Source organism: Hippopotamus amphibius, chromosome 7, assembly GCF_030028045.1.
Source record: "Hippopotamus amphibius kiboko isolate mHipAmp2 chromosome 7, mHipAmp2.hap2, whole genome shotgun sequence".
Classification (NCBI taxonomy): Eukaryota; Metazoa; Chordata; class Mammalia; order Artiodactyla; family Hippopotamidae; genus Hippopotamus; species Hippopotamus amphibius.
The window spans coordinates 86,654,011-86,681,782 of NC_080192.1; the positions used below are offsets into that span (position 1 = coordinate 86,654,011).

The 27,772-nt window shown below is 37.1% G+C and overlaps 1 protein-coding gene across 6 annotated transcripts in view; it reads right to left on the bottom strand.

Annotated features, from left to right (window-relative positions):
* The window catches only part of ALMS1 (ALMS1 centrosome and basal body associated protein), a 186,152-nt gene that overhangs the window by 73,053 nt on the left and 85,327 nt on the right, over positions 1-27,772 (bottom strand). For all 6 annotated transcript variants that reach the window (XM_057740852.1, XM_057740857.1, XM_057740853.1 and 3 more), the window contains exons 10-11: positions 24,433-26,273; positions 5,160-5,401 (exon numbers count right to left, since the gene is read on the bottom strand). In XM_057740852.1, coding sequence (XP_057596835.1) covers positions 5,160-5,401; positions 24,433-26,273 — 2,083 coding nt within the window. The remainder of the gene's footprint in view (positions 1-5,159; positions 5,402-24,432; positions 26,274-27,772) is intronic.

Genomic DNA, 27,772 nt, shown 5'->3' on the forward strand with positions numbered 1-27,772 from the left:
GTGCCAAGCAGTGTTCAAGATTCTTGGGATATATCAGTGAACTAGCATTCTAGAAGAGGGAGATATACAGTAAACAATTAGCACATGAAATTAAGTAAATCATCTAGTATTTTAAGAAATTGTTAGTGACATAAAAAATCAGAAAATGTTGAGGAAGATTAGAAGTATTGGGGAAACTGCAGCAGGATGCAGTTTAAATAGAGTAGTAGGGGTAAGTTTCATTGCGCAGATGACTTCTTAGCAATCTATTCCATATTTAGATGGCTCTAAGAAACACTTTATCTTATATTAAACGCAAACCTGATCACTGTTAACCCTTACTGCTGATCTGGAGGTTCTGCACCCAGAGTCATAGAAAATAAATCTAATTTTCTTCTATGTGGCAGATTTTCAAAATAAGTTTTCCATTATAAAAGTATAAATTCTCAATGTTAAAAAACCACACAGAAGTAAAAAAGACAAAGTCCTACCACTCAAAGATTACTATTATTAACATTTTAATGTATTTCTTCATGTCTTTCCTCTGTATTTCTTATTTGTTTACATAGTTGTGTATAGTATGTATAATTTGGAATTCAGTTTTTCTACTTTACATTAATATTCATTTTATTTCCTATCTTCACTTTTTTTTACCATTATACTACAGATTAAGTATATTTAACCCTTCTCCTAACGTTAAAAATTTAGGCTGAATTAAATTTTCAATAACCAAGATTTTTGTGAATAAAGACTTCCTGTTAATAGCATACCCATTCTCCCCTGCTGTCCCATCTCATGTAAATTTTCTGATTTCAGAAGGAAAGTTATGTCATTTACAAAGTTTTTTTTTTAAATACTAACTGCTAAAATTCTTTCTAAAATGTTTGTGACATTCTAATAATTTGATTATTATAGAGTATGAAATATTTTTCTATATGCTTCTTTTTCTTTCATGATGTGGTAGAAACTCTCTCTCTGTAACAGCATCTTGATATTTAGCTGGGTACATATTGCCCATCTGTCCATTACATTTCCCAATCTTCCTTGCAGCCATGTATGGATATATGACTAAATCTGGGCCCATCGGTCAAGTGTGAGAATGTCTGCAACTTTCAGGCATCCCATTAAAACGCTCCACTGGCCGCTGCTAAAATCTGTCCTCCCCATTATTTTTTTTCAGAATTTTCTTTGTTATACTTCCAGAAAACATTTAAGATTAAACAAGTTCAAAAGAACAATTCTATTAGAATTTTGAGTAGAATTATGTTAAAGTATAAATTCACTTAAGAATAAATGACATCTTTACAATAGTCAGTCTTCCCATTCAGAAATATCCCATTCCTTCTTTAGTCTACTATTCTTTACTATTCCTACACAAAGGATTAGTATTTCCTTCACATAGGTCCTATAAAATTCTTATTTAGGTTATTTCTGAGTATTTTATGGGGTTGTATCACTCATATGAATAGAATTTTGTAGATAGCTACCACTTCTCCTGATTAAACACACCAGCTTCTTCAGTTTATCCTTACAGACCATGGTTTTCTCTTACCTCCTGTCATGACCTCTAGGTGGACTCCTAGTCAACTGCCCATGTCTAGTTTATAAATATCAGAATACTCTAGACAGAGTCTGATAGTCCTAGAGTACAATGAGATCTTCATTCTGGACGCTATAACAACTTTTTAAGTTATTTATTTATTTTTTAAAATAAATTTGTTTATTTATTTATTTATGGTTGTATTGGGTCTTCATTGCTGTGCATGGGCTTTCTCTAGTTGTGGTGAGCAGGGCTTCTCATTGTGGTTGCTTCTCTTGTTGCAGAGCACGGGCTCTAGGAGTACATGCTTCAGTAATTATGGCACATGGGCTCAGTAGTTGTGGCTCGCAGGCTTAGTTGCTCCACAGCATGTGGGAATTTCCCGGACCAGGGAATGAACCCATGTCCCCTGCATTGGCAGGCAGATTCTTAACCACTTTTATATTACTTAGAATTGCATTACCATCCTTGACCATTCCATCATTCTGATGATTTGACATGGAATCCATATTATTAGTATGCTGCTTCCAACTAAGAAACTGACTTCACAGTGAAGGAAATGAGACAAAAGGCTGATACCTAAAGGGATTCACTGTTCTCATCGCAAGCCTGATCACCCACAACTATGGTAAATGCGGAAAAAAAAAGTGAGTGAACAATTTACTGACAACTGTCTTGGCATAAGCTGGTGGGCATCACTTTCTGAGGTTGGAACGTTAGCTTACAGAATATGGCACATGCTCAGAACCATATATGGTACTTGCCTATCCCACAGATTGAATGCATGTATTCAGGAGCAAAAGCAAAAGCCTTTAAAATCTTTTGCTTTCTATCTCTGTGACTCTGCTTTGTTAGGTGGAAGAATAAGGGAGGGGCACTTCTACCAGGAAACAGGAGCCATCTAGTCATTTTATATTCTTTATGTCATTGAAACAATACAGGGAATAGGATGCCACAGCGTTGAATAAAACTATGACTGACCTTAACTATCAAGGAGAAATAGGTTATCTTAAAAAATAGTCAATAGAAAAAAAAATAGTCAATAGGAGTATGGCTAACACCTAGGGGACCACTTTACCAAGCCTAGTCATAGAAATTAACAAAAAACTACCTTAAACTTATATGTGCAGGGCTAGTAAAGTCTTAGACTGCTTAGGAATACTTGTACTAACCCATCAAGCAAAAACCCAATGAATTCAAGGGCAATGAAGAAATGTACAAAGGAGGGAAGAATTTAAATGATAGAAAAAACAGGCTGTAGCCTCTACTTCTATTTGGACATTGCTGTAGTCATTATTGTTAGAATACTGATTTATTAGTTTTCTTCCTCCATCAGTGTACATAAAGCTTGGTAGTGATGGTGAAATTTACCATTTAGTTCAAAGTTTGCAGAAAATGGACAATAACAATTGGGCAGAATTACATGGACCCAGGGCAAGAATGGCTATCACATGGAGATGGAGAATTCTGAGACAGATAAGTGGCTTCTTGAAATTCCCAACAACTTTATGTTTGGATGCATAAGTCTTAAAAGTTACTTTGGACTGCCTATCTATGAGGGAAGAAGTGACTACACAGCAAATAATGGTTGCTCCTGGGAGAGAAAGAAAGGACTGGAGAAGGGTAAAGAAGAAAGTTCAATGATAAAACTTGTTTCTTCAAAAAACTTGAAAATGGAACTAAATATAAACATATAGCGTATTACTCTTAATTTGTTAATTCAGAGCAGTGGACACACAGTCATAAATTTAACATACTGTTCTGTATACTTTTAAAATATTTTTGAAAATTTTACTTTTGAATTCATGGAGTTAAAAATAATATTTTATTAGTAAACTAATAAAGATAATATTTATCTTTTAAAGGAGTCCTTTCTCCCTAGTACCTGTATGTAAAGGTAAAACTATAAACTGTAGCCTCTATATAGACTGATCCATTTGATGTCATAAGAGGCATAAAATACACTTTCACAGTTGGATTTCCTCTCTTGTGCTTCTGCCACCAACATGAGAACAATAAAGCCCAGAGTACCGTGGGTTTCAGAATAAGGCGGAACAGACCCAAACCATTTTCGCATCCTAATGCCAAACTCCAACTGACTCGTAAGCCATGAGTGAGAAAAGCAAATGTTTGTTGTTATAAAGCACTAAGAATTTCACAGTAGCAACAGGTAACTGTCACATTAACAGTGTTCTGTGTGATATTTATTAGACTATACATTTTGGGGGTATACTTTTATTTCACAATAAAAATGTATAAGAAATATAACCATCTCAACATACAAATATATTTATTCAAATTAAATTCACTGCAATTTAAATGCGGAACTAAGCAATTTTCTTTATACATTTAGGCATATCCCAACTATACCTACAGATAAACTTTTTGCATAAGTAGGAAAACTTAAAATATATTTTGAATAGATTTGTACAAACTATAGGATACTTTAAAATTAGTAATTTAAAGTTCCCACCCTCATTTGGATGAAGAATGGAACCTTAACTTTCCAGTTACTGGTCTAAAAAAGAAAATAACTTGCTATAAGTTTGAATGTTATACAGTATAAGCACTATCAAACTATCACTGTCACAATAGCATATGTGCACTCTAAATATGGACCTTATGGTAGAGATTGCTAGTTGTTCACCAAAACTCATTTCTTCTTCATCCTGGAAAGCACAGGTAAATTATTCCTAGTCAGTGGAAAGTGATGTGGGCCATGTCTAGGCCTAGCGCATAAAAGACTCCTACATGTGCTCTTCTGTGCTTTTCGTCCCTTCCAGTTGACTACGATGGTGAATCCAAGGTTCCATGTTTTTTTGTTTTGTTTTGTTTTTAATTAATTAATTAATTTTTTGGCTGGGTTGGGTCATTGTTGCTGCACGCTGGCTTTCTCTAGTTGTGGCAAGCAGTGGCTACTCTTCATTGTAGTGGGCAGGCTTATCATTGAGGTGGCTTCTCTTGTTGTGGAGCATGGGCTGTAGGTGCATGGGCTTTAGTAGTTGTGGCATACAGGCTCAGCAGTTGTGGCTCAAGGGCACTAGAGCACAGGCTCAGTAGTTGTGGCACGTGAGCTTAGTTGCTCTGCAGCATGTAGGAATCTTCCTGGCCAAGGGACTGAACCCGTGTCCCCTGCACTGGCAGGTGGATTCTTAACCACTGTGCCACCAGGAAAGTCCCCAAGGTTCCATATTTTAAGTCACAGTCAACCTGGATCCCTGGTCAATGTTTCATGAGCAACAAATAGACTCGTGTTTGCACTATCTGTTTATTATATTATGCAAAACAATAGTTAAAAAAATGCCAAATAATTCACCTGCCTCCCTAAAATTGAACCTCTATAGTTTTTAAGTTTTCAAAATCTACTTGCATTCTTATGACAAGTATTATGAGTGAAAATATGTCAACCACAAGTAGCATGTTTCACACAGGTTGTAAACGCCACTAGAAATTGAAGTAAAACATAATAAATTATATTCTCTTCATAGCTATGTAAATAAAAGATGATATAAATCATGTACAACGTAATGCTTAAAATTAAGTTAGGTTTTCTGACTAGAAAGACCCAATCAAGAAACTTCTTAGTTAATTACACATGGAAGTTCGTATTATGACCTACAACCCAATCACACTCTCTTACCATCTGTGCCATGAGGAACAGTAATCTGTTGGACTGAAGATGATGAAGCAAACTTGACAGGAGCTTTGCCCAACTTGTGTGTACTGAGCTCTGGAATATCACGTCCACGATCTTCAGCATTAACAAAAATCTCAGACGAAAACATGGCTTTTCCTGGACTTTCTGTTGTTATCTGAGTGACTGCATCAGATGATAATTTTCCAGGGAAGGGAGAAAATGGGGTCTTAATTTCCTCTGGTGATCTGAACAAAAAAGAGAAAGGACACAGCAGGTCATATCCTTGGCTTATCAAATACTGTAATTTCTTTCCAAATGTGGCTTCAATATTTTGCGGAGACATATCAAACTCAAATGGTTATTTCTGCAGTATCCTTTGCTTTTTTTAGACCCTTATTACAATGTAATCATGCATGAGTTTACTTTTATTTATATTAAAATCTACTTTTATTTTCAATTTAGAATGCTAGTATATAATGAAAGGGTACTTTTCAGTTGAAGGGAAAATACAGCCATTCAAAAAAAAATCACTGGAAGTCCACTATAAATTGGGGGACCATGCTAAATGTACAGAGTGTACAAAAATAAGAAACAAAGCCTGGGGACTTCCCTGGTCGCACAGTGGTTAAGAATCCGCCTGCCAACACAGGGGACATGGGTTCAATCTCTGGTCCGGGAAGATTCCACATGCCATGGAGCAACAAAACCCGTGTGCCATAACTACTGAGCCTGCACTCTAGAGCCTGCAAGCCACAACTACTGAAGCCCGCGTGCCTAGAGCCCATGCTCCAAAACAAGAGAAGCCACCGCACTGAAAAGCCCGGGAACCACAACGAAGAGAAAGCCCACGCGCAGCAATGAAGACCCAATGAAGCCAAATTAATTAATTAATAAAAAATAAAAACATTAAAAACAAACAAAGCCTTTCGCCAAAAAGTTTATATGTCAGTGGGGGAACCAGAGGTTTTTAAGACTGTGATCATGTATAAAGATGATAAAGAATCCATATTAAAACATAATGGAGTAAATAAATGAGTGTATGAATAAATATATAACAGGAGGGAAGGAGAAAACAAATCCTGCCAACAGAAGAATTCCATATGTAGGTAACCTTCCCCTGGCATCCACCTCCTCCCCAAGGAGGTGAAGCTTAATCTTCCCCTTAAGTCCAGTCCTAGGCTGGCTTTAATGACTGAATTCCAGAAAAGAGAGTATAAAAAGGTAGAAAAAGTAACTTTATAGTGGAGAAACCTGACAAACACCAGTTATCTGAGTTATGATGATTCACGTCACCAGTGATGTCATGCAGACATTACATACTCTGTTATGAGGTGATGAGAAGGGTCCTTCGCTTCTGTGGTATTCTTTGCCAAAACCCAGAACTCCAGTCTACTCATGAGGAAAACATCAGCTAAATCCAGACTGAGAAAAATTCTACAAAATATCAGACCAATATTCCTCAAGACTGTCAAAATAATGAAAAACAATGAAGGAATGAGGAACTGTCATAGATCAGAGAAGACTAAGGAGACAGGACAACTTAACTAAATGGAACGTGATACACCAGATTGGGTCCTAGAACAGAAACGGGTCATTAATGGGAAAACTGATGAAATCCAAAAAAAAGTCTGAAGTTTAGTTATAGTAATGTATAAATGTTGGCTTTTTAATTTTGAAAAATATACTATGGTAGTATAAGATGTTAACAACAAGAGAAACTCGGAGAGAGGTAAAGGGAACTCTATATGTATCTTTTCTATACATTTGAAATTATTTGAAAATAAAAGTTTATTTTTTAAAAATGGAGTAATACTGTATTGTGTCATATTGGAGTAATAGCTATAATATGTCACAAAAGCAGAAGAGCTTTTAAATCTCTACCCTCTACCTACTATTTACTAATTAAAGAGACAATTATGAGAAAATAAAAGAGGCCCATCTCCTTTATGTATATAGAAGCAAAAATCCTAAACAAAATGTTAGACAACCAAATGTAGAGTGAGTGAGTGAGTGAATGTTTGTGTGTGTGTGAATTCCTATCAAGCTGTTTTACTCCAGAAATGCAAGGTGAGTTAACATTCAAATATCAATCAATGTGATGCACCACATCAATAAAGGAGAAAATTCATATAATCACATCAATAGTCAGATAAAGCATTTGATAAAATTCAATAATTATGTATGATTAAAAACTCACAGCAAAGGGAAACTACAAAAAACTTTAGAGCCACCATCCTATTTATAGTGAAATGTGGAGAATGTCCACTGTATGATTAGGAACAAAATAAGGATGCCAACCCTTACCTTTTCTATTCTACATGTTAGTAAAAGTCTTAAATGGTATTAGCAGTAAGGCAGGAAAAAGAAATGAGAAATATAAGGATAAAAAAGGAAGAAATAATATTGTCACTTTTCATATTTGATATAATTAAGGACACAGAAAATCCAAAACAATCTACAGATAACTTATTAGAATATAAGAAAGTTTTTAGAAGAGTTGCCAGATAAGAGACAAACTAAAAAATTCCACTACATTTTTTGGTATCTGAAAAGTTATAAAATTAGAAACTAAAAAATAAGCCATACACATTATCATTAAAACATCAAACACCTAATAATAAGTATAATAAAAATGTAAGAATCCTAAACAGAAAACTATTAATATATCATAGAGAGAAACTAAAGGTGTTCTACATAGGATTTCCACTTCGAGGTAGGATGTATAGGCATACCTCACTTTATTGCACTTCACCTTATTGTACCTTGCAGATACTACATTTTCTTTTCTTTTCTTTTTTTTTACAAATTGAAGGTTTGTGGCAACCCTGTGTCAAGCAAGTCTATTGGTGCCATTTTCCTAACAGCGTTTGATCACTTTGTGTCTCTATGTCACATTTTGGTAATTCTCACAATATTTCAAATTTTTTCATTATTATAACTTGTTATGTAATCTGTGATCAGTGATCTTTGATGTACTACTGCAAAAAGATTATAACTTGATGAAGGTTCAGATGATGGTTAGCATTTTTAAAGTCTACTTTTAAATTAAGATATGTACTTTTTTTTAGACATAATGCTATTGTACACTTAACAGACTACAGCATAGTGTAAACATAACTTTCACATGTACTGGGAAAGCAAACAATTCGTGTGACTTGCTTTATTATGATATTTTCTTTACTGTGGTAGTCTGGGCTCAAACCCGTATCTCCATAATATTCCTGCAGCCACAGGCCATCACTCATGTTTCAACAAGCAAACAAAACTGAATAAAAGATCACAGGGCTATAGAAGCAATCAAGAAGCAATATCAACTAATATGCTAGAGAGGGACATTTAGATATTTGGGGCAGGGGTTTGGTGTAGGGAGACATACTCCACTGGAAAAAAGAAATCACCAGAGCTTTTGATGAACTCATTTGCTGGCATGATGGAGTGAAATACAGCTGAATGTCGAGCCGCTTTTCCCCACGGGACATTTCCTTAGTGTTAACGTGGTATAGGATGATCGGGGACTAAGCCAAGAAAGCAGAGTGAAATTTGCTGCACAGTCATGGCATTAACAAACCAAATCCCACTAGATAAAAGGTCCTGTGACAATCATTAGGTCTCCTCAAGACACTTGCCAGTTTTTGAACCTATATAAGGCAGGAAGCTAAGCAACTAACGTCTGAAGGGGAGAACTTTCAAAAGTGAGGAATTAGAGATCCACCAGACTCACAATAAATAACTGACTTCTTTTTAAGCCTCATTTTGGCCCCACATCTGGAAAGGCTGATAAGAAAGGCTGAGTATGACTGCCTCCTTCTTTGGCACCAGCAGCAAATTTAAACCTCCCATACATACACCTTTTTCTCAGTTCTACCCTAGCTACTACAAAGCCCTTTCTGCTTTGCCCAAGCCAGCCTGGACCTGCCTGTGCCCACCCAACTTTTCCCAAGGTCCCCTGTGTGAGTAATAAACTTCCTCTCAAATTCTTCTAGTTTGAGGTGCATCCTAAGCCTAGGTATATGAACCAAATTTTGGGTGGGAGTCCATCCCAATTCTGTGGGATGGCCACAACCACTAAAAGATAAACAAAGATGTATATTAAAAAGGCCAATATGGAGAATAGAATGGAATAATAAAAGATAAATGATTAATACAAAAGAAGGCAAGAAAGAACAAAAACCACCTGGTACAATTTGAAAGTAAAATGTAATATGGTAGATTTAAATCAAATAATACCACTCTAACACAAACTCTTTCAGAAAACAAGAAAGAGGTTTTTTTAAAGCCACCATAACTCTGCTATCAGGACACTTTGAGAAGATTATAGACCAATATTAGTAAATTGAATTCAGCAATAAATATAAAAAGGGACAATCCACCATAATCAAGTGGTGGTTTATCCCAGTAAGAATAATATTTGAAATCTAATCAATATAATTCACATCAATAGAAAGGAGAAAACAAGATCATAACAGAGCAGGAAAAGCATGTGACAAAATTCAACACCTACTCATAAGACTCACAGCAAACTAAGAATATAAGAGGGCATCCATAATCTCATAAAATGCATCTAATAAAAATATACAGCTAACATCAAAGTTGATAAAACACTAAATCCACTCCCCCACCCACCCAAAGATGGGGAATAAAGCAAGATGACTGCTCTTACTACTTCTGTTTGATATTATACTGAATGTCCTAACCAGTGCACTAGGCAAAAGGAAGGAAGGAAGGAAGGAAGGAAGGAAGGAAGGAAGGAAGGAAGGAAGGAAGGAAGGAAGGAAGGAAAGACAGACAGACATGAAGACTGGCAAGGAAGAAGTTAAACTGCTGTTCATTCCCTGGCAACATGAGTGTCTGTGAAAAGACATTACAGCTGAGGATATCACTAAATTTAAACAAAGCACTCCCTAAATTTTAGGGAAGTTACTGGACATAAATTGAGGACAAATAGGTATGCTTCAACTTAACCATTAGAAGTGTTACCTTACCTAAATTCCCTATGGCCACAGCACACAAATTGCCTAAATTATCCTAGAATAAGAAAGGAAGCTCTGACCCAATGAGTAAGAAATTAAAATTAACTTGTTGGCACTGACCGATTGAGTTGACAACAGTAACAAATAAAAACAGTAACAATAAAAACTGAGTTGACAAGAAACAAACAACTAGAAAATACAAAATCTAAAATACCATATACAAAAGTATCATAAAACATAAAATACTGAGGAATAAATTTAATGAAACATGTGTATGCCTACACACTGAAAATTACAACATCTTACTGAGAGACATTACATAAATAGGGGGAAAAAACATGTTCATGCATGGGGAGACTCCATATTACTAAGATGTCAATCATTCTCAAAATGATCTATAGATTCAATGCAATACTGAACAAAATCCCAGGAGGGTTTTTTGCAGAAACTGAGAAGACTATTCTAAAATTAAATGGAAATGCATAGAACCTAAAACAGCAAAAAATAATGCTGAAAATAAAAACAAGATTGGAGGACATAACCTGATTTCAAGACTTATTATAAAGCTACAGTAATCAAACCATCATGGTATTGAGTTACTTGTGGTGAGGTGGATGGACCTAGAGTCTGTCATATAGAGCAAAGTAAGCCAGAAACAGAAAAACAAATACCGTATGCTAACTCATATATATGGAATCTAAAAAACTGGTACTGATGAACCCAGTGATAGGACAAGAATAAAGATGCAGATGTAGAGAACGGACTTGAAGACATAGGGTGGGGAGCGAAGGGGAAGCTCGGATGAAGTGAGAGAGTAGCACTGACGTAAGTACACTACCAAATGTAAAACAGATAGCTAGTGGGAAGCTGCTGCATAACACAGGGAGATCAACTCAATGATGGGTGATGACTTAGAGGCCTGGGATAGCAAGTGTGGGAGGGAGTCGAGGGAGGGAGGGAATATGGGGATATATATAAAAGAAAAAACAAAGACAAAAACAAACAAAAAATCATGGTGTTGTTGTAAAGACAGATAAACAGTTCAAAGGAACACAGCAGAAACTCTTAAAAATAAACCCATAAAAGGCCAATTGATTTTTGACAAAGGTGCCAACTAAATTCAATAAGGAAATAATCATTATTTCAAAGATGGTGCTGGAATAACCAATGAAAGAAAATGATCCTAAACTGTAAATTACAGTATATACAGAAATTAATTTGATATAGATCACAGACTTAAAAAATAAAGCTAAAACTATAATTCTAGATGAAAATATAGGAGAAAATTTTCATAACACTTGGTTAGGCAGTATTTTTACACAAGAAAAGTACTTTTTTAGATAAAAAAGTACTAACAACAAAAGAAAACTTAAGAGCGCCCATCAACAGATGAATGAATAAAGAGGATGTAGTATATAAATATATTCATAATGAAATACTACTCAGCCATAAAAAGAATTAAATTTTGCCATTTGCAACAACATGGGTAGACTTGGAGGGTATTATGCTAAGTGAAATGTCAGAGAAGAACAAATACTGCATGATATCAATTATATGTGGAATTTTAAAAAATACCACTAGTGAATATAACAAAAAAGAAACAGAATAACAGATATAAAGAACAATCTAGTGGTTACCAGTGGGAAAAGGGAAGGGGAAGGGCAATATAGCGGTAGCGGATTAAGAGGTACAAACTACTATGCGTAAATTAAGCTGCAGGGATATACTGTACAACACAAGGAATATGGCCAATATTTTATAACGACTATAAATGGAGTATAACCTTTAAAAACTGTTAATCACTAGACTGTACACTTGTAACTTACACATATTGTACATCAACTATACTTCAATAGAAAAATTAACAAACTGGATTTCATAAAAATTAAAACTTTTTCTTCATCAAAAGACACCAGTAAGAAAATGAAAATCAGGGACTTCCCTGGTAGCACAGTGGTTAAGAATCCGCCTGCCAATGCAGGGGACACGGGTTCAATCCCTGGTCCACGAAGATACCACATGTTGCAGAGCAACTAAGCCCATGTGCCACAACTACTGAGCACATGTGCCACAACTACTGGAGCCTGTGTGCCTAGAGCCCATGCTCCGTAACAAGAGAAGCCACCGCAATGAGAAGTCCGTGCATTGCAACGAAGAGTAGCCCTCGCTTGCCACAACTAGAGAAAGCCCACGTGCAACAACAAAGACCCAATCCAGGAAGGAAGGAGAGAAGGAGAAGGAAGGAGAGGGAAGGGGAGGGGAAAGGAGGGGAGGGGAGGGAAGGAAAAAGAAAAGAATAGAAAAGAAAAAATAAAATAAAAATGAAAATCAAACCAGAGACTGTGAGAAAATATTTGCAACACACAGAGGATCTGTATCTTGAATATATTAAAAATTCTTAAAATAATGAGACAATCCATACATTTCATAAAGACATAAAAATGGCCAAGAAGCACAGAAACAATGCTCAGCATCATGAGTCATCAGGGAAAAACAAATTAAAACCACAATAACATACCATTTCACAACCATATTTAAAATGGCTAAAATTAAAAATAACTGGAAATACCAAGTGTTGGCAATGGAACCTGTGTATGCTGTTAATGAGAATGAAAAATGGTACATTCACAACCCATTCTGTCTCTCCCACTAAGTGCAGCTCTAAAACCTAGACAGACTACATGCAGCAGCTATTAGGAGACTCTTGAAAAACAAAAGGAGCAGACAAATTGGTGAAGACCGCAACATCCAAAGTACCATTAAAATGGTGATGAGTTTATCATTGTTTCCTTTGGCATCCAATGAGCTGAACTCAACAGAGTCTGACACTTAGAAGTGGACATTGGCACAGACAGAAAGACCTCCAGAAGAAGCCCTCTATTCAGGCATGAGGAGTGAAAGCAGAAACAGTGTGAAAATCCCCTTTCTTTTGTCCCTCTAGTAATCTCAAGCACTCAAGTAATCTCATGGCGACAGTGGTACAGCAGTAACAGCGACCAGAAGGAGTTTAAAATTCTGAGGGAGGGAAACCCTCCTCCTCCTCTTCCACACAGGAGGTGTGGTCTCAAGAGGGTGAGTTGAACCTGTGTTGATTTTTTTTTTCTGTACTGAGCCACTTGGCACTGACACAGAGCAGTCATAGGAAGCACATAAAAGGGAGGGGTAAATTAAGCCCCTGCTTCCTGTACTGAGGAGCTGAACAGCGGAGCTCAAGGGTAACACATAGAGCAAAGCACCTATTCTAATGGTTAAAATATACTGACAGTACCACAAACTGGCGAGGATGGAGAGTAACTGAAACACCTGTACACTTCTAGTGGGAATACAAAGATACAGCCACTGTAAAAACAGTTCAGCATAGTTTGGTTGTAAATAGTTCTTGTAAAGCTAAACACACACATATAACACATGACTCAGCAGCTCTAATTGTAATCACCCAAAACTAAGTGAATGCATAGAAAAACTGTTTTTTTTTAAACTTTTTATTGTTTTGTTTGTAATAAAGCATTAAAAAGTAAAAAACTACTGATTCATATAAAGAGATGGATGTCTTAAATATACTTTGTAAAGTAAAAGAAACCAAACCCAAAAGACTATTATATGTTTTATGATTTCATTTACATGACACTCTGGAAAGGCAAAACTTGGAAGAAAACAGACCAAGAATTGCCAGGGGTCAGGGGAGGGACTGTCTATAAAGGGATGGCATGTGAGAATTTTTGGACTGACAGAAATACTTTGTATGGAGCTGTGATGTGGATTTATCAAAACTGACAACTATACACCACAAAAAGTAAATTTCAGAGTATGCAAATTTTAAAAAAATTAACCAAGATATTGGGGCAAAATGGAATATAGGATGTAACAAATGAATCTAACTGTATTATAAATGAATCACATCCTCATGCTGAAGGGTATATACAGCAGAAAAAAGCTAACCCAGGAAACTCCAGCAATGTTTTGACTGGATACTATACATAAAAACTGTACTCCAGTTGGAAAATTTGTTTCTCACCTGGGTATGGGATAAGAATTCTGAAATTTTATTTATATACTAGGGTAAATACACTGTAAATAATGAGAGCCATGTTCATCACCATTGGAGAAAGAAGTTGTAAATAAAAAAAGGGAAAAGGCTATTGTCAACACTGTGGTTTTGGACTAGTTGGAGGTATCAACATGGACTTGTGGTTTAAAAAAAAAACATACACATACATATATATAAATACATACGCACATTATAACAGAGATGTAAATGAATACAGATGTAGATATATGCATGAGTTAATACCTATAATCTTCAGCTTTATTCACTAACAGGGGCAAGAAGCAGTGCTATCCTAGTAGCAATGAGCAAACCTCCCTGGTTTCTAAACACCAGTCTCCAATGTTGAAAGTGGGGTACTGAAGTCTTCGGCTATTACTGTATTGTTGTCTACTTCTCCCTTCAGATGTTAGTATTTGCTTAATATATTTAAGTGCTTTGATGTTGGGTATGTGTGTGTATAGGGCTGTTATATCATCTTGATGAACTGACTCCTTTATTATTATATAATGCCCTCCCCTTTGTCTATTGTTACTATTTTGTCTGCTACAAGTATAGCCACCCCTGCTCTCTTTTGGTTTCTACTTGTGAGGAGTATCTTTTTCCATTCCTTCACTTTCAGCTCACATGTCCTTAAAGCTGAAGTGAGTCTCCTGTAGGCAGCATATAGTTGGGTCCTGTTTTTCTATCCATCAAGTCACTCTATGTCTTTTGACTGGAGAATTCAATTCATTCACATTTAGAGTAATTATTGATAGCTAAGGACTTACTTATACCATCTTACTGTTTTCTGGCTTTTTTGTAGTTTTCTTCTTCCTTTCTTCCTCTCTTGCTGCCTGCCTTCATGAATTGGTGATTTTCCACAGTAATATTTTCTGTTTACCTTCCCTTTGGTGAATCTACTATACGTTTTGATTTGTGGCTACCCTGAGGCTTACATAAACATCTTACAGATAACAATCTATTTTATATGATAACAACTTAATTTTAATCACATACAAAATCACTCTCCTTTTACTCCTCCCACTTTTATGTTTTTAAACACCACACTTTTCAACAATGGACAGATCACCCAGATAGCAAAATCAATATGGAAATACTGGACTTGAAGCATACTTTAGACCAAATGGACTTAACAGACACATATAGATAATTCAGCAGCTGAATACATCAAGCATACACAGAACATTCTCCAAGTTAGATCACACATAGGCTGCAAAACAAATCTTAGCAAATTTAAGAAGACAAATCATACCAAGTACGTTTTCTGACCATAATGATATGAAACTAGAAATCAATACCAGGAGGGAAGCAGGAAATTCTACAAATATGTGGAAATTAAACAACACAGTCGTGAACAACGAATACATCTAAAAAAATCAGAAAGGAAAGCAAAAAATATCCTGAAACAAATGAAAATGTGAACACAACATATCAAAACCTATGAGACAAAAGCAGTTCCAAGAAGGACATTATAGTGATAAATGCCCTTATTCAGAAACAAGAAAGGCCTCAAATAACTTTACATCTCAAGGAATTCGAAAAAGAACAGACTAGCCCAAAGTGAGCAGAAGAATGGAAATAACAAAGATCAGAGCAGAAATAAATAAAATAAAGCCCAGGAAAACAGAAAAGATCAGTAAGAGAACAATCAAGATGGCAGAGTAGGAGAACATGCACTCACTCCCTCTTGCAAGAGCACCGGAATTACAACGAACTGCTGAACAATCATCAACAGAAAGACACTGGAACTCATCAAAAAAAACCACCCCACATCCAGAGACAAAGGAGAAGCCGCAGTGAGACAGCAGAAGGGGCACAACTGCATTAAAATCAAATCCCATAAATGCTGGGTGGGTGACCCACAAGCTGGAGAACAGTTACACTGCAGAAGTCCTGAGGGTTCTGAGCCCCACATCAGGCTTTCTAACCTAGGGGTCCAGCAACGGGAGGAGGAATCCCCAGAGAATCAGACTTTGAAAGCCAGCGGGATTTGATTGCAGGACCTCCACAGGACTGGGGGAAACGGAGACTCTACTATTGGAGGGCAAAAAGAATAGTGTGCTCACCAGAACCCAGGGGGAAGGAGCAGTGACCCCATAGGAGACTGAACCAGACCTACCTGCTGGTGTTGGAGGGTTGCCTGCAGAGGTGGGGGACAGCTGTGGCTCACCGAGGAGACAGGGGCACTGGTGGCAGGGGTTCTGGGAAGTGCTCACTGGCGTGAAAGAAAGCCCAGAAATAAACTACGGTCAACTAATCTATGACAAAGGAGGCAAGGATATACAATAGAGAAAAGGCAACCTCTTCAATAAGTGGTGCTGGGAAAACTGGACAGCTACATGGAAAAGAATGAAATTAGAACACTCCCTAAAAGCGAGAGAGTAGCACAGACATATATATACTACCAACTGTAAAACAGATAGTCAGTGGGAAGTTGTTGTATAACAAAGGGGGTCCAACTCGAGGATGGAAGATGCCTTAGAGGACTGGGGCGGGGAGGGTGGGGGGGACTCGAGGTGGGGGGGAATCAAGGAAGGGAGGGAATACGGGGATATGTGTATAAAAACAGATGATTGAACTTGGTGTACCCCCAAAAAAATAAAAAAAAATAAAAAAAAAAGAACACTCCCTAACACCATACACAAAAATAAACTCAAAATGGATTAGGACCTATATGTAAGGCCAGACACTATAAAACTGCTAGAGGAAAACATAGGAAGAATACTCTTCGAAAACATACGAAGAACACTTTTTGAAGATAAGCAAAATCTTTTTTGATCCACCCCCTAGAGTAATGGAAATAAAAACAAAAATAAATAAGTGGGACCTGATGAAACTTCAAAGCTTCTGCACAGCAAAGGAAACTATAAGCAAGACGAAATGACAACCCTCAGAAGGGGAGAAACTATTTGCAAACGAATCAACAGACAAAGGATTAATTTCCAAAATATATAAACAGTTCATTCAGCTCAATATCAAAATAACAAACAACCCAATCAAAAAATGGGCAGAAGACCTAAACAGGCATTTCTCCAAAGAAGACATACAGATGGCCAAGAGGCAAATGAAAAGCTGCTCAACATCACTAATTATTAGAGAAATGCAAATCAAAACTACAATGAGGTATCACCTCACACCGGTTAGAATGGGCATCATCAGAAAATCTACAAACAGTAAATGCTGGAGAGGGTGTGGAGAAAAGGGAACACTCTTGCACTGCTGGTGGGAATGTAAATTGATACAGCCACTGTGGAGAACAGTATGGAGGTTCCTTGCAAAACTAAAAATAGAACTACCATATGACCCAGCAATCCCACTCCTGGGCATATACTCAGAGAACACCATCATTCAAAAAGACACATGCACTCCAATGTTCACTGCAGCACTATTTACAATAGCCAGGACATGGAAGCAACCTAAATGTCCAACAACAGATGAATGGATAAAGAAGATGTGGTACATGTATACAATGGAATATTACTCAGCTGTAAAAAGGAACGAAACTGGGACATTTGTAGAGACATGGATGTACCTAGAGACTGTCATGCAGAGTGAAGTGAATCAGAAAGAGAAAAACAAATATCGTATGTTAACACATATATGTGGACTATAGAAAAATGGTACAGATCAACCAGTTTGCAAGGCAGAAGTAGAGACACAGGTGTGGGGAACAAACATATGGACACAAAGTGGGGAAAGCGGGGAAGGTTGGGGGGGAATGAATTGGGAGATTGGGATGCCAAATTGTACACTCTAAATATATGCAGTTTATTGTAAAAACAAAATAAAAAGATCAGTAAGATTAGAACTAGATTTTTGAAGATAAGCAAAATTGACAAACCTTTAGCTAGACTAAGCAAAAAAATAGAAGACTTGGAACTTCCCTGGTGGCACAGTGGTTAAGAATCCACCTGCCAATGCAGGGGACACGGGTTCAAGCCCTGCTCCGGGAAGATTCCACATGTCAAGGAGCAACTAAGCCTGTGTGCCACAACTACTGAGCCTGTGCTCTACAGCGTGCAAGCCACAACTACTACAGCTCATGCACCTAGAGCCTATGCTCTGCAGTAAGAGAAGCCACGGCAATGAGAAACTCATACACTGCAACAAAGAGTCACCCCTGCTCGCCACAATTTGAGAGAGCCCATGCACAGCAACAAAATCCAACACAGCCAAAAATAAAAAATTTTAAAAAATCAAAAAAATTAAAAAATAGCAAGAAAGAAATATCCCTCAAAATAATAAAGGTCATGCATGACAAATCCTCAACTAACATCATACTCAATGGTGAAAGGTTGAAGCTTTCCCTCTAATATCAGGAACAAGATAAGAGTGCCCACTGTTACCACTTTTACTCAACATAGCACTGGAAGTCCTAACCAGAGAAATCAGGCAAGAAAAAGAAATAAAAGGCATCCAGTCAGAAAGGAAGAAGTAAGTTGTCTTTGTTTATACATGAAATGATCTAATATCTAATAGAAAATCTAAAGACTCCACCAAAAAAACTGTTAGAAATAACCAATGAATTCAGTAAAGTTGCAGGAAGCAAAATCAACATACAAAAATCAGTTGTTTCTAGATACTAACAACAAGATATCTGAGAAGAACTAAAGAAAACAATGCCATTCACAATAGCATCAAATCAATAAATACCTAGAAATAAATTTAACCAAGGAGCTAAAAGATCTGTTCACTGAAAACTAAAAGACTTTAATGAAGGAAACTGAGGATGACACAAACAAATGGGGAGACACATGAAATGTGTTCATGAACCAGAAGAATATTGTTTAAACCTCCACACTACTCAATGCCATTGATAGATTCAATGCAATCCCTATCAAAATTCCAATGCCATTTTTCAGAGAGGAAAAACAATTTTAAAATTTGTATTGAACCACAAAAGATCCTGTATTGCCAAAGCAATTCTGAGAAAGATGAATAAAACTGGAGGCATCACACTTCCTGATTTCAAGCTATACTACAAAGCTACAGTAATCAAAACAGTATGATATTGGCACAAAAAACAGACACATAGATCAATGGAACAGAACAGAGAACCCAAAAATAACCCCCCACAAATATAGTCAACTAATATTTTACAAGGGAGCCAAGAATACTCAGTAGGGGAAGGATAGTCTCTTTAATAAGAGGCGCTGGGAAAACTTGATAACCACATGCCAAAAAAAAATGACATTGGACTCCTATTTTTACCACTCACAAATTAACTTAAAATGGGTTAAAGAATTAAAAGTAAGACCTGAAACCATAAGCTCCTAGGAAAAAAACGTAGGGAAAAACTCCTTGACATTGGTCTTGCCAGTAATTTTTTGGATATGACACCAAAAGCACAAGTTACAAAAGCAAAAAGTCAGTAAGTAGGACTCCATCAAACCCCAACTTTTCTGTATAGCGAAACAGTCAATAAAATGAAAAGGTAACCTACAGAAGAGGAGAAAATATTTGTGAACCATATATCTGATAAGAGAGTAATATCCAAAATATATAAAGAACTCATACAGCTGAATAACAACAACAAAAAAATCTAATTTAAACATGGGCAGAGGAACCAGAACTGAAGAGACATTTTTCCAAAGAAGATACACAAATGACCAACAGGTAGATGAAAAGGTGCTCAACATCACTAATTATCAGGGAAATGCAAATCAAAACCACAATGATGGGGCTTCCCAGGTGGCACAGTGGTTAAGAATCCACCTGCCAATGCAGGGGACACGGGATCGATCCCTGCTTCAGGAAGATCCCACATGCCATGGAGCAACTAAGCCCATGTGCCACAAGTATTGAGCCTGCGCTTTAGAGCCTGTGAGTCACAGCTATTGAGCCATGTGCTGCAACTACTGAAGCCCACGTGCCTAGAGCTCATGCTCCGCAACAAGAAAAGCCATGGCAATGAGGAGCCCACACACCACAATGAAGAGTAGCCCCCACTCTCTGTAACTAGAGAAAGCCCGTATGCAGCAACAAAGACCCAACACAGCCAATAAATAAATAAATAAATAAATAAACTTATTAAAAACCAAACCAAACCACAATGAGATCACCTCACACCTGTCAAAATGGCTGTTATCAAAAAACAACAAATAAGAAGTGTTGATAAGGATGTAGAGAAAAGGGAACCCTTATGCACCGTTGGTGGGAATGTAAATTGATGCTGCCACTATGGAAAACAGTAGGGAGGTTCTTTAAAAAATTAAGAATAGAACTACCATAGAATCCAGCAATGTAATCTCTGGGTATACATCCAAAAGAAATGAAAACAGGTACGGAAGACATATCTGCACTCCCATATTTGTTGCAGCATTATTCATAATAGCCATGATATGGAAACAACCATATCTTGTGTGCATCAATAGATAGATGGATAAAGAAGACATGGTGTATATAGGAATAAAGGAATATTACTCAGCTGTTAGAGAGAAGGAAATCCTGTCATTTACAACAACAACACAGATGGATCTTGAGGGCATTATGCTAAGTGAAATAAACCAGACAGGGAAAGAGAAATACTGTATGATAACCACTTACATGTGGAACCTAAAAAAGCTGAACTTATGGAAACAGAGTAGAATGCTGTTTACTAGGGGCTGGTGGGTCGGGGAAATGGGGAGATATTGATCAAAGGGTACAAATTTCCAATTAGAAGATGAGTAAGTTCTGGGAACCTATGCACAGCATTGTGATGATAGTTAATAATGTATATAGATGAAAGTTGTTGAGAATAGATCTTAAATTTTCTCACCACAAAAAAGTAATGATAATTATGTTACATGATGAAGGTGTTAGCTAATGTTATGGTGGTAATTATTTTGCAATATAAGTGTATCAAATCAACACACTGTAAACTTTAAACAATGTTACAGGTCAATTTTATCTAATAAAGCTAGGGAAAAAAATTCTGTTCTGCAAAAAAAAAGAAACAAGGGTTCTTTGGGAAAATAGTTGATTTCAGGAGTGTGACAGGGTAGAGTAGTCAACATGAAAGTATTCTCTATAGCTAAAACTGAAACAATTTGAGTAGTATTGGATTATAATCCAAAGAATGAAATAAATGCCCCTGAGTTCATACTAATATACGTGGAAAACTAAAGGAATAAATAAATGGGGGAAGAACAACAGCTCTTGACTTACAGAAGAATTCCAATTAATAAATGTAGAAAGAATGAAGGAAATATGAAAACTCCATTAGAATACCAGAGTAATAATTGCTACAGGCAAGATCCACTGAAAGATGCTTAAAATTAGTGATCAAAGTTTAAGCAGAAACAGGACATGTGCATAGTCTATCAGCATCTCCCTCAAATATTTAATATCAAAAAATTTTAGTATTACAGAGGATACTAAAAACATTTAGTATCTACAGAGAAATTTAGTATCTACAGTGGAGAATCTTGGTACATACTACTTTAGCTAAGTGATCAAGGTTAACATCACCAGCAATGCCTATCAGCTTAATGTGCTCCCTGATGAGATGCACTGAAAATGTATACCCTCAATCTAATCTTGAAACAACATCAGACAAAGCCAAATTGAAAAGACTTTCTCCAACATAACCAACTCTCTTCAAAGTGTGAAGGTCATGAAAAACAAGGAAAGTCTGAGAAATTGCCACAGATTGGAGGAGATTAACTAGACACAACAACTAAATTCGAGGTGAGATTGTGGGATGGATCCAAAACAGAAAAGGTTCATTTGTGGAAAAACCAGGTGAAATCCAAATTGGTCTATACATTTAATTATAATTTTATATGAATGAGAATTTTAGTTTTGGTAAATGTTTTATGGTTATGATGTTAGAGTAAGATGTTAACATAAGGGGAAGCTTTAGCAAAGGATATATTGGCAACTTCTAAAATATTCCCCCAATGGGACTTCCCTGGGAGTTCAGTGGTTAAGACTCAGAGCTTCCAATGCAGGGGGCATAGGTTCGATCCCTGGTTGGGGAATTAAGATCCCACATGCCACATGACAAGATCAAAAACAAAAACAAACAAAACAAACCCCCAGTGATCTCTGCCTCTTGGTATTCATGCACTTGTGTAATCCCCAACCCTTGAGGGTTGGCTGGAAATAGCGATTCATTTCTTTCTAGTAGCATGTGGCAGATGTGGTGAGATTCACTTCCAAGGTTAGGTTACAAAGTAAAGACTGTGGGTTTTGTTTTGGGCACCCTCTCCTGCACTCTCACTTGCTCACTCTGAGAAAAGCTTTGCTATCATAGCTGCCTTATGGAAGGAAGAAACTGATTATTTCTGGCCAATAATCATGTGAGTGAGCTTGGAAGGACATCCTCTTAGTCAAGCCCTGAGATGGGACCACAGCTGTAGCCAATACCTTGTTTGCAACCTTGTGAGAGACCCCAAGCCAGAAGCACCCAGCGAAGCCATGCCTGGATCTCTGACCCACAGAAACCTTGGGATGATATTTATTGTTTTAAGCTGTTACATTTCGGGGTAATAGGTTACACTGCGATAGATAACACATGAACTCTATATTTTTGCAGCTCCTCTGTAAGTCTAAATTATCTCAAAATAAAAGTTTAATACATATATACTTAAATGTTTTATGCATAGATATATACACATACATACACTCACACACACATACAGATGAGTGTGTGTATATGTATATACAGTGTGAATTATTTATGGACTCTGAAGTCAGACAAACCTAGGTTCAAATGCCACCTCTAACATTTAATGGCCATGTGATCTTGGCCAAAACATTTAATTTCTCTAAGTATTAGGTTTTTAAAATCTATAAAGTGAGGTAATAATATCTACCTATGATGATTATACTAAGTATAAAATGATATACACATCAACCATAATGCCTGGCATTTAGTAACTTCTGAACAAAGGCATTTATTATTAGTTCATATTTATAGTCATCTATAATTTTGTTCTAATTCAAACAATTCAGCTCCAATAACTTGGCATTTTATCATTTAGAAGAGTTTAAGGATTGTATGTAAACTTGTCAATCTTTCAATTTCTAAACATTTTTCACACACAAAAACTATCAGTACTGATCTCTGTAGCACCCTACTGTTTATAATAGTACTGAAATCAGAGGCTGACCTTGTTTCTTTCTGCCCCAATCCAATTCTCAATCACCAACTTTTAGAGTTGTAATGGACCTTTAAGTTTTCCAACCCTTTCCTTCCACCAATCATCCATATATGAGTGTCAAAGACATTAACTGACTTGTCCAAGAGGACAATTGATAGAACAGTTTAACTAGAGTTCAGGATTTGGGAGACACAGTACCATGTGTGAACAAGCTCTTGCTTCGATTGAACAGACTGCATTATTTGAGTCAATGAGGGCTGCTGAAAAAGTAGCAGGGTCAATGTCTCAGTTTCCCAGAGGGCAGACCTACTTCATAGAGTTATCACAAGTATTAAATGATATAACATATTTAAGTCCCTCACTGCCATGACTACCACATGTGGATGTTGATTAAACATTTTTTCCCCTTCTTTCCAAGGCCAGTGCGCTCCACTATGATATACTACCTTCTCAACTATAAGGTGGAAACATTAAACACAGAGGGTAATTTGTTTAGTCATATGGTAAAAGACTCACTAACGTAAAACTGAATTAATGACAGTCTTAAAATCAGTCTGAATAGTATAAATTAATGCATTTATCCCTGAACTGGGTTTCCATTCCTACAATCAGGAATGTAGTGTGTGAAGTAAGACATCACATCAGGGACCACATTAGGCTGACGTGCATTACTGGTGATGTTAACGTTGATAACCTGGCTAAAGTGATGCCTGCCAGCAATTTTCACTGAGAAGTTACCTTTTTTTCATTCTAACTACTAAATATTTGAGAGGAATCATGAAACGGAAACAAAGCGAGAGGCGAAGAGGGAGCACATACACGCATCCCCTCCCAAAGCCTGGTCTTCAGCATATTTCCAATGTAATATCTCAGGAATTAGTAAATTGTACCACTCAACGATCAAAGGTTCTTCTCAGAGTAATTCAATATTTTAAAATACTTGATGTCAAGTCGTTTCCCAAAAGCCCTTTGAGAGTATACATACATTATTTTCAGGTGTTTTCTCTTACTTAGGTGTTTATTCCTTGAAAGACTTCTAGCTTAGGCAGATACAACCTCCCTTAGGAGAAATCATACTGCCTCTCCCCCAAGAACTTACATTTGCTTAAATATTTTAAACCCTTTATCATAAATTCCATCAGCTTGCTTGTCATCACAATGAGACTCACCGATCTGCAGATACCGGAGTCCCTTCTGGACTGGAATATCCTTCCAAATCTGAAATGTTCACTTGTGTTTGCCTTGAGGTTACTATCTGGCTATTCTGAAAAGGTACGGTTTTCAAGTCCTGAGAAATAATATTACTATCTGGAAGAGGAGATTGTACAACTTGGAAGTCCGGTGAAGATTTAGGTCCTAGAAAATCTAAAGATTCTTGTTCCTGTGCTACAGGTTTACTGGTCAATAATTTGGAGGTTGGTTCCAATGATCTTGAAGATATAGTTTGTAGGTCAGAGTTAAACTCACTATTCATCCTTGTTTTAGAGACAGGATCCAATGAATGAAATCTTTTATCTAAGGTTCCACTATCCAACTTGGAAGGAGTCTTGGGACAAAGAGTTATACGAATACAAGAAAGTGCTTTTCTATTTGGGGGTGGAGTAGATGCAGATGTTCCTACTGTACATTGATTTGGGGCTGATGGGGAGACTACATCACTGAATTTGGCTTCAACATTTACCATATCAGAAATGTGTAACTTAGGCTTATGTTCATTATTCTTTTCTACTATACAATCCTGACCTTGAGGAAGGGGAGAATGGTGTTTTCTCACATGGTGATCTACATCTGGGGCTTTGCTTTGTTCAAAGAGCTGACGTTGTTCAAGAAAAATGGAAGAAGGAAGGTCTGAGGCTATATAATCCTGACTTTGAGGAAGGGGAGAGTGGTTTTCTCTCAACTGATGATCTGCATGTGGGGCCTTGCTTTGTTTAAAGAGTTCTCGTTTTTCAAGAAAAATACGACAAGGAAGATCTGGAGCTATGTAATCCTGATGTTGAGGAGGGGGAGAATGGTGTTTTCTCACATGGTGATCTGCATGTGGGGCTTTGCTTTGTTCAAAGAGCTCTTGTTTAAGAAAAATGTGCGAAGGAAGATCTGGAGTTACAGTTATATTCTTCTCTTTTACTTCTAGTGTGGAACTTGGTCTGCCCATACTAATAACAGTATGGTTATCAGAAAAATGAACTTCCTTGAAATTGCTATCATTCACACTGGTACTGGGCTTAGAATGACTGCCTTTAAATTCTGATCTTTCTAAGGGTTTTTCCTCTTGGTGAGAATGTTCAACAGATAATTTTTGGCTTTGTCTACTATTTTCTGCTAAGGTAGTCACAGCTTTATCTGGTGACTGACTAATGATTTTAAATGATGAAAGGGAAGAGGTTTTCTCTTTTAGATCTCCAGGAGGATTTTGCTCTTCAGTGAAATGAGAATTAACTACCCCAACAGATGCTCCAGTACACTGGCTACCTTCAGTAACACCAACCTTAAGAAAAGAGGAATCTGAAAAGCACTTAGAATGTCGGTGAGATGAGAAAGTGACGGAAGTAGTAAACTTTTTCATGGGTTCTGGGGGCAGCATTTGTGATGAAGAATGACAATCCATTTCCTCAGATGGCATATAAGCAGGTTCTACTAATTCTGACAGCCAAGGGTCCAACTTTTCACGGAATGGCATTTGAAGACCCTTGCTAATTTTCAAATCATCTATAAAGTTTTGAAATGGGGAATGACTTTGTAACTGCAAGGAATTCCAAACTTTGAAATGGGAGTTGTTCTGGTCCAGTGACTTGGAAAGGTTGATGTGCCTGGTTCTCCATGATGATGGGCTCCGTTGTCCTCTGATCATTTCTGAGGGTTCAGCAGATCTGAAAACACAAGGGTGGCTGTCCAATTGTGGTCGTTCAGCTGTGAGAGTCCTAAAACATCCTTTTTCATGGCTCTCAATAATGATGTGACTACATACAGCTTCTGGCTTGCATCCTATTCCCCGTGGACTCTGTAAACCCTGGAAGATATAAACAAGTTCTAACTTGAAGTAGTCCAAATTGTTATATAAAAATCAGTTTCCTATCTAGGCTAAGATCTGACCATGAAAGTAATGTTGATCTTTTATAATAAAACTGGTAAGAACACAGCAAGAAACAGACAGTTAACTGTAGAATAAAATAGCTGATGATAACCAAGACCACACAGTTAATTTCTTCTAAAAAATTTTCACTAAAGTAACAAAAGCAAAGACTGCTGCTCACCTTTTTTGTTTTAGTAACAGAGGTTCCCTACCCAACTTCTGCTGGTCACATAACTACCAAGCAGAGACATTTCCAGTTTCTTTTGCAGCCAGATGTGACCATGTGACTAGGTGTAGGCCAATGGCATGTGAGCAAAAGCAGTAAGTACAACTTCTGGTTCCTGTCCTTAAAAAATCAAGTTCCTGACCTCTATGTTCCCCTACCACCATAACCATCACCATCATTACCATCACCATTACTTTTGCCAACTGAAAATGGTGATGTCTAGAACAACCTTGGGAAGCCAAATGTAAGGATGGCTCAGCTGCCCACTCGGCTTGCTTCCTTAGAAGACCTCAAGAAGCAGAGCTTTCTTTCCTACCCTGGACATGAGAGAAAAATACAATTCTACCTTAGTTGAGCCTTCTTTGTTACAGAAGCTTGGCCTACAACCTATCAGTAAGAATAGGAAAAAGAACTAATACCTCTTTCTGGGATACAGGATCAGTGCCTAAAGATACCATAAATATAACATTTCTTTGAGATTTCTGCATTTTACCTATAAAGTTATAGCCTGGCATTCTATTTAATTTTAGTGCCACATTTGATTTCATATAAAAATATTTTAAATTATGGTGCCATTTCTCACATAATGGAGATGTACTTTTCCCTATTCCTCCTGCTAAGTACAACTAAAAATCCTGGACATTATATATAGAATATATATGTAAAATGAATATATTCTCTGTATATATATAAATAATTTCAGAAGAATCCAAAAGGTGTAGAGAAAAAGGCAGACTGGCTAGGGACCTTGGGACCTGAGGAATAACAAGGTAGTGAGATCTCTGGGTTTTCTTTTTACTTCAAAAATCCTAAACTGGGAACTAAAGACAGCAGCCCATGAACAAAGAGCACAGAGGAGCACAAAGAGCACAAAAGCTCTAACAAACACCTGCTTTTGTTAGCTAAAAAAACAAGTAAAGGTGAAGTTTAGCAAGACAGAAAACTTTTAGACAATAACCGCTCTCTTCCAGCCAAACATCACAGAAAAACGCTGTGGCCTCACCCATACCCACACCAGCAAGGGCCAAGTGAGGAGCCTAGAGATCTGTCCTTGCAAAACTCTAATGAGGAACCCCACCATCGAGGCCAATGTGGAATTAGAGATGGTCAAGCAAGACCCCAAGACTATTTCCACCCCTGATGGCTAGCAATGAGCTACCCCTCCCTGTGGTGTCAGTAAAGACCACATGGGGAGACAGCTTTCATTTCC